The sequence below is a fragment of the Anguilla rostrata genome, chromosome 3 (assembly GCF_018555375.3).
Source record: "Anguilla rostrata isolate EN2019 chromosome 3, ASM1855537v3, whole genome shotgun sequence".
Classification (NCBI taxonomy): domain Eukaryota; kingdom Metazoa; phylum Chordata; class Actinopteri; order Anguilliformes; family Anguillidae; genus Anguilla; species Anguilla rostrata.
Genome location: NC_057935.1, coordinates 11,160,882 through 11,169,025, shown reverse-complemented (window position 1 = coordinate 11,169,025; position 8,144 = coordinate 11,160,882). Strand labels below are relative to the sequence as shown.

Below are 8,144 nucleotides of genomic sequence, written 5' to 3'. Positions count from 1 at the left end.
AAATAACCTGCTGGACCTAAGGGTGGACCACACCTTGAGCTGCTGTGTTAATTCTGAATCTCATATTTGGATGCAGACAGGGCTATAAAGGAATTTGTGGAAGCTTTTCCAGTTATTATCTTGCTTCTAAGAACTGGCAAGATATAAATAGATATCAAGAGTTTGAGCTCTATTCGTGTAAAATAGGAGATGGTATTCTGTGCCGGTAGCATAATTGCATCACAACAGTGCTTGCCAGGAAGATCAGAGGGCAGAAAGAGAATCCAACACTGCAAAATGCTCTACAGTTTAATCCAATCATATCATCTGAAATTGACTGGACTCGTATATTACAAACACTTTTTGGTAGATGACAATGTAGCTAACAGTGCTAATGTTTTTTTTGTTTTGTTGTTTTTTTTTATTCGATTACATCAGTAGACACACAAATATGTTTTATTACACAAATGTTGCAGACCGATTCCTTCAGTGGCATGTTTCTTTCTAAATAGATGTCTGTTAAAATGTACTTCGCATTGGGATAGTGGCTGAAGTTAGAGAAGAATTGTCCCCCACATCCCAAATAATTTACTCCTGAAACCAGCCATTCTTTAAAATTTCCAGTGCACTAAATGGTCAGTTGATGGGATGCACAGATGGGGGGAGCAGATGAAGAGTTAAAAGTGATGCAGGCCACCTTACACCTGCTGATGCATGAGATGCAGGGCAGGAGTTAACCCTTCAGTATCTTGTGGTGAAGGAGTTGAACTCTAGGGCAGGGATCTCTTTCTCGTTGGCAAAGTTGACCTTGTCAATTCGGGACATAGGGCTGCCTGTGGTTCTCAACCAATTTTTCCTAAAAACAGACAGAGAGACACAGACAGACAAATGGAGAGAGAAAAAGAAAGATAGATTCCATACTTTACTGTTCGTTTCAGTTGGCTGTATATTATCTATGAGTGGGTAAACCATTGCTATATGTCTGTAAAGGAATCATTCCTTTCAGGAGTCCCTTCTTGTCTCATCTGACAGCCAGTGAAAATGGTTCAGACATGTCAGAAGCACATCAAATATGAATGTCTGATGGCTGATGGACCAAGTCTGCCAAACTTACTTTACACTCTCGAAACAACTAAAGATGCCTCTTTTAATCCAGGAGGACCAGACCGCTTGTGCTACATCAAGGGTTGCAACCAGTATAATATGGGTTATTGCCAGCGACCTACTAAAAGATATTTATATTTATCCACAGTTTGTTCCCCCCAGAACCTTCTCTCTAGGATGGCCTATTTCTGGCCTGCTTCTCTCTTCCGTGCTCTTGCTCTGTCTCACTATCTCAAGGTCACCTGGTCTGCTCCAGTTTTGAACTTTTGAAATCTTTTTGAGGGAACAGTTCTGATAATTCAGTGGGAATAAATGGCCATTCCAAGGCATGCAAATATCAGCTGGCCCACCACAGTGAGTAGAAGTGTGTGAATGTCAATATGTGTGTGTGCGTGGTGTGTTCATGTGTCTGTTGTTAAGGGGGGGATTGACTACATTTGAGAGCATTTTTCACCCTTTTAATTTCACTGGCATACTACCACAATTGTAAAAACAATATTTGACACATAACTGATTCCAAGAACAACCTGAACACCACTCTGTAGTGTGACACTGTGACACCATTTTGTAGCTAAACGTGGCCTCATTCTTTCAGTTTGTGTAGAAACAATAAGAGGTCAAATAGGAAACTGAATTTTAGTTTCAACGTGACACTATATAAATCTTTGGTTTTCTGACACCACTTGCCCACATTGTCGCAGTTCTGGGACAGAGCGAATAAAACGCAGGCCTCAGACACTTGTTATTTTCCATGTCTGTATGTCCATAAAATATTAACACTAAGTATATAAGCAAACACAAGACTCGTACTCTTGTCTTAGAGATGTGCCTTCACTGTATCATGTCAGTAAATTTCCTCTACACAATGTAATATGAATGAGAGGAGACAGAGATTTTAATTACTCTGTAATGTCTCAATTACAGTAAATTTAGGTCAAAGAAAGAAAATTACAGGAACCATTTAGGATCTGTGATTAAGTTATTCTAGTGGAAAAAACAAAAGGTTTAGTCAGTACTATGGGGAAACTGATCACTGGGTAAGCCAACAAGCAAGTAAACTATGGTTTCTAGAGCTGCTTGTGCATCACCGAAAGCATCCCAGCTTCTGACAAAAAAAGTATGATCCATTTTGAAATAATACATTTAATGCACAATATATAAATGCCAATGTTTTCAATAGTTATTTTGTACTAATTTAAGTCTCTGTATAAACGCAAATGTGTTTCAATGTGTGTTTGTGTGCTGAAACAGTACAGGCACCATGGGGTTCCTGTAGGAGCCTGTGTGTGTGTGTGAGTGTGTAATGTGGTTATCCAGTGTAATCGCTATATTAAAAGCTATATTAATAGCCTGTGTGGCACACCTCTGCTCCACATCTCTGCTACCTGTGTGCACCACAGACAGGAAGTAGCCTGGTTCCCCATTAGCAAGCCGTACTAAGTAAGTCCGAACAAGTCACTGCACCTGTGGGTAAATTCCCTTTGGTTTAAAACAGAAGTCCCATGTTCTATAGAGAATCTTTAAAAATATGCGGTGTTTTTCCTGCTTAAGCCAGTAGCACTATGCTTTGGTTCTTTTATTCTTCAATTCTATGCTTGCCATTCTAAAGGGAACCTGATCAACATATTGGAATTCTGCAGTAAATCAATCACTGGATTAAGAGTTACAGGAAGCTCTGTTTGCAGAGGTGCCCTGGGTGTGATTGTCTGCGCCCAGCACATCTTATCCAGGATGTATGAGGCTCTTCTTTCCCCATCCTCAGAGCTGCAGGCCCCGTCACACAGTGCTTGTGCATACTGATAACACACATACTGCTCAGTGGCCATCAGAGTAGAGGGATGAGTGCAGGACTACATCAGACTGGACAGCAATATCACCTAATGATATGGATCCACACACTGAACTCTCTGGCTTCTGGGCTTGTGTTTTTACCTGCAATTAAATAAAACTATATTTATATGTGTGTGTGTGTATGTGTGTGTGTGTGTGTATGCGTGTCTACAGTTCTACTAGCTTTGGTCCTTTACTCTACAATTTTAGCTTACCTCATTTAGCCCAAACCCAGTTTGTTCTCTGATTTTATTTTATTAGATAAAGCAGTAATATACTGTAACACACAGAGCAGGGCACTTGTATGGCCCCACTGAAAGTCAATAGATAATAACAGCGTATAATATAAGCATAATAACAGCCCAACTGGGATTTTCTTTCCTTACACTGTGTGGAGACTTACTACATACTAGGTAATAAAACATTTCCTTTGTGCATTCCAACATCTAAAACAGTGAATATCACCTAATATCAATATAACCAGTGGAGATTTGCATTATTATTTACCCTCATGTTGTCCTCAGGGTCAAAATGACCTTACCCTGAGTTCAACAGCAGTGAAATCCCACAAAATTGTATATTTTCTGCATAAAATGTAATTACTTTTCCTGGAGTGACCCTACCAGTAGGGAAAAACATTGCCCTTTTCATATGTATTTTTTATAGCAGTGGTACACCGTCGGGGTACAAAGATTTTTTTAATGAGTCTTTTGTAACCCTGCAGTTATGAAATCAGGTCATGATGAATGTTAAGCAACACAACTATTACAGCAAAACAAAAACAAGTGGTATAGACTGAAGAAAAACAGCTTCTCAGAATTGTGAAGTGGGAAAAGTAATTCACTGATTTATTGATGAGTGACAGGTTGTTTCTAAATGAAAAATATTGAGTTGGGGTTTAAAATTCAATGAAGAGGCTTTATCAGAGATGGCCCAATAAAGTAGGATGTTTTTTTACCCAGTGGACACGGGCCACATGCATAAAATGTAGACAACATCAGGATTAAACGTCAGTGTTTCTTTAAAGGCTTCATCAGATGCACTAGGTTTTGCTTCCACAAACCAAAGCCAAATTGCATTATGGAATTTTTGGAGATATAGCTCCCTCTGCTGGACAAATACATTAACACTGTTTTCTGCAGTGTCCATACAGCAATTCTGTCACTGCAGCCTAATTGGTGCAACAACTCAGCGTTTGCAAAGCACACAATTTATGACAGGGGACATGTGTCACATGCTAAATATGCATCACACTGCATTTATTAACAAATTAGCATATAATAAATTGCTTTAACAGCCACCTTTCTTGTATTGTATGTTTGAGTAGTGACGTTTGTTATGAAAACAACAGCCTTATATAGTTGTATTCTTTTTGCAGACAGATGCAATCACAGTCAGTCAGAGCAGCTTGAGAGATGATACTCACATACTTTCAACAGCCTCCTTCGGGCCCTGGATTTGGCCCTCCACCGTGTCCCAGTTTGTGTTCCGCACCCAGCCCACTAGCTGCAGCCGGCACCCCTCTTTCTGTGTATACTGTCAGGTAGGGATGGAGGGCAAGAACACAAAAGCAGTATGCGACTGAAGCACATCAGACCATTTAGCGTTTGGACTATGCCAATATCCATATCATATTTTTAAAATGCAATCTTACAATTAAAATTGCAGATTATTATGTTTATGCCCACTCCCTCCATTAACCCCCGCCCCCCATCCCCACCCACCCACCCACATACACACAATCACGCAATCTTATTACTGAATTGGCAAATTATAATATTCTTGTGTTCATAGCCCCTCTCCTTTACACAGACTTCTACTGGACCTTTCAACATCAATGCAGGAACCAGAAACACACCTTGCGGAAGAATACACCTGCCAAAAAAAAAAAACACACAAAACAGGACAGGTACATTTTGAACAACTGCAGGAACTTGATGTCCAAGTTTTTGTGGAAATATTTCATCATAACTTCATAACATAAATTTCAGAATTAGGAGGCTTCACAAAAACATAAAAACCTTCCCTCTCTTTATATTGAATGGGAAAATATTGATATTTAGCCATCACATTAGCAGAAACACAAAATAGCAAAATCATATATGGTGCCGTGCTTTACCTTGCACTTGTCCGAACACCTCGTAGTCCACGGAAACCAGTCGTGACATTGCAGAAAAAAACAAGTAAGTGCAGCTATGTTCTAAAAATGTGCAGTGCGATTCACTTTGTGACCGGAGGCGGCAGCTGCGGTGTTATTCAACATAACAATTCAGACTTGTTTAAGAAGCGGCCTGTGTATCCGCCTTACAATGTTTCGTTTGAAGGAAACCCTCGAGCCAAAATGGCGGACAGTTCAAGCTGGATCATCCCTTGTGGGCGTAGCTCCTTAAACAGCAACCAATCATAACAAAGAGATTTCCATTTCTTGTTGAATGACCAAAAAGTTTATTTAAACAGCATACATTTATATAAACAGAATATATAAAAGTGGGACGTGGTATATGGTGAACGGAACCAAAACTGATTTTACTCCGCGCCTCTCGAGCATTGTAGCCTACAAAGCGCTTTACACAAAGGAACGACCGCATTTAAAAGACATTGGACAATAAAAAACACATGCTAAAGGAAACGGAGTTAAAATAAACAATGATACAATTAAGAGTGTCTATATATAGTAAAATAGTACCGTCCACTAAAATGGCGTAACAACTGACGTTTACAGACCGTTAAAAGCACGTCTGTGAAATGTTTTAAGGGCTTTTTTAAAAGGCAATTCGTTTGCTACACATGTGACCAATTACACAAACTTAAGTTATCCTACCACCATCAATTTAGCGGAACTGATTTCCAAAAATCACCACTCCAAGAAACAGCTCCAGTGTAGTGTTACCATGTCCACGGGCTAATACCCTGAAGACTGTATGTCAAGTGATTATAATGTCATTTTAATAGGAGGGTGGACAAAACCGCGGATAGCGTTTTGGCGTTACTTTTCAAATACATTATGGGCACGAAAAGACAAAGCGTGGTGCAAGAAATTATGAATGTACCTGTAAATCTGGTAAAGTTTTCATTCAGCCCCGCCCCCGTCGACGGTTTCGTCTGGGGGCCTGTCCCTTAGTGGGCGCGTTTAGAAAGCATAGGGCTCTGACCTGGCAACCTGGCAACCCTGCTCCCCAGGAGTGGCGCAGAACGTAACAAACAGGAAGTTGTTGTTGAACTCCCTGCCAGACCTTTAATTTTACCTTTAGCTTGAACAGAAGAGACTAAAGGTTTTCCGAGGCAGTCTGAAGTCAAGACACAAGGAAATCCAGCTCTCCAATTGCAGATAAGGGTTATTTGTAGTTTAATGCATCAAAAATGACACTGAGACTGCATCAAACTAGGAATTTAATGTGTCAGTAAAATATAACATTCGTACAACTAAACATTTTTACTCTCTGAATTTTGACTGAACCGTATACTGCAAAGTAAATCTGGTGATCTGTAGCTTCAGAAGCTTCCAAACATATAAATAAAGAAATACATTATCACTTATTTTCAGTTGAACTGCTTTTAGACAAACCAGCATGCTTAAAAGCACGTACAATCACAAAGCTGTTATTAATATCTATGCATGAGTTAACTCAGTTATGGCTCCAAATGGTCACACAAACGTACTGCATTGAGGTCTTCCAAAGTGACTATCACCACCTAGGCATAAAGCAAACACACAGCAAAAGATACTCATTAACACACACAGAATGATATCTGCAAATACCCGACATGACCAAAAGTATGTGGACATCTGACATCCAACATCTCATCCAAATTTATGGCCATTAATATGGAGTTGGTCCACCTTTTGCTACTATAATAACCTCCACTCTTCTGAGAAGGCTTTATACTAGATGTTGGAGCATTGCTGCTGGGATTTTCTTCATAGAAAAACACAAAAGGAAAAAAAAACACCTGACTAAGCCGGATCATTCTAATCAGCCAAAAGCAGAAACCGCTAAAAATGCATTCGTATAAACCTGATAAAAACATCAAATTACTCAATGAGAGTGGTAATGTTGGTGATCTGGTACCTTGGCATGATTGGGATCGGGGTAGTTGCGCACTTCATTGGGGAACACAGTACGCACAAGCTGTTTCAGTGCTAGAGGGTAGACATAGGTCGGGCGAAAATTCTCATCAGTACTGCAGCCCAACTTACAGTGCAACTGAGTAGGAGAGAGAGAGTTCGGTGTTTGAAAAACTGTTATTTGGCAATTTAATGAGAACTGCAGTATAAGTACTCAGTATACTCACAATGAACACCTGAATATAAAAACGCACAGCATCTTAAAAGCTGAATTAAATATTAAAAGGGAACTTTTTAATGTAAGAAACAGATTAATTCCTGAAATGCAGCGATTCATTTTTTCGGTGCATTTATGTTGCAAAGGTCAGATTGTGTTGTCTCCTCTACCAAATATACAGAGTCAGAGAAATAATTGGTGATCTTTGAGCATCACCTAAGTTCAGAGGTGAAAAGTCCAGGGGTCAGGAAGTTAAAATCCCGTTGTGTGTTTTTTCCACACATGAACTCGGCCAGCGGATTTCACTGATTAGTTCCATCTCCTGGCCGAAGAATTGTGTTCATTAGCAAATCCAGTTGATTGGAACAAAAGAACTGGGAAGGAATTTTACTTTCTGAACCTGGACCTTCCACCTCTGCCTACAGTAGAGCTGTCCCTTTTCCCACCTACCAGTTTGTGCTGGATGAGTTTGTATGTTCTCTTGCGTCTCGTTCGGTCACTTTTACACCTTGAAGCAGCATGGAGTAATGGTGCCACCCACAGGGGGATGCTGTGAAAACAAGGCCATTTAAAATCGGGCTATGTGTGAATCTCACTTTAAAAATCCATTTAGTTAATTTGCACAAACATCCAATAGAAACTGTGCATGCAAAGTTCTCTAAAAGAACGAAGCCAATTCAAAGGAGAAAAAAAGTAAGTAAGGTCAAAATCAGGCCAAAATTGATTATTAAGATTTTTTTTTATTTTTTAAAGGGCAATTACAATTTTGGAACTGGATCTAACGATCTTAGAACTGAACCATTTGTGAACATATAATGAGAAAAAGGCCAAAGCTTGTTCCCAATACATGCCCAGTGGGTTTCATTAATACTGTATTCAGCATTTCTTCATTACCATTGTGTACAAAATGTATTCATTGCGCTTATGAATGCAAATATTTCATTGCCA

The 8,144-nt window shown here is 39.6% G+C and overlaps 1 protein-coding gene across 3 annotated transcripts; it reads right to left on the bottom strand.

Moving 5' to 3' along the window:
- Positions 1-275: 275 nt before the first annotated feature.
- Positions 276-5,980, bottom strand: LOC135250114 (acylphosphatase-2-like). 3 transcript variants are annotated; one of them, XM_064326076.1, is made up of 5 exons: positions 5,964-5,980; positions 5,033-5,298; positions 4,772-4,788; positions 4,340-4,449; positions 276-835 (listed from the first exon to the last, which is right to left on the bottom strand). In XM_064326076.1, exons 2-5 carry the CDS (start codon positions 5,079-5,081, stop codon positions 721-723), a joined length of 291 nt encoding a protein of 96 aa, XP_064182146.1. In that variant the 5' UTR covers positions 5,082-5,298; positions 5,964-5,980; the 3' UTR covers positions 276-720. The 3 variants fall into 3 exon arrangements, with proteins under 3 accessions (XP_064182146.1, XP_064182148.1, XP_064182147.1); XM_064326078.1 differs by lacking the exon at positions 5,964-5,980 and adding an exon at positions 5,735-5,826; XM_064326077.1 differs by lacking the exon at positions 5,964-5,980 and having other exon boundaries at positions 5,033-5,834.
- Positions 5,981-8,144: the final 2,164 nt, after the last annotated feature.

What these genes read in the sequence shown, in the direction of transcription:
- LOC135250114 (XM_064326076.1), bottom strand. Translation starts at nt 5,081, where the DNA reads ATGTCACGACTGGTTTCCGTGGACTACGAGGTGTTCGGACAAGTGCAA. An exon ending in AAGGAGGCTGTTGAAAGTAT is followed by an intron (nt 836 to 4,339) that starts GTGAGTATCATC and finishes GTCTGTTTTTAG; the next exon opens with GAAAAATTGGTTGAGAACCA.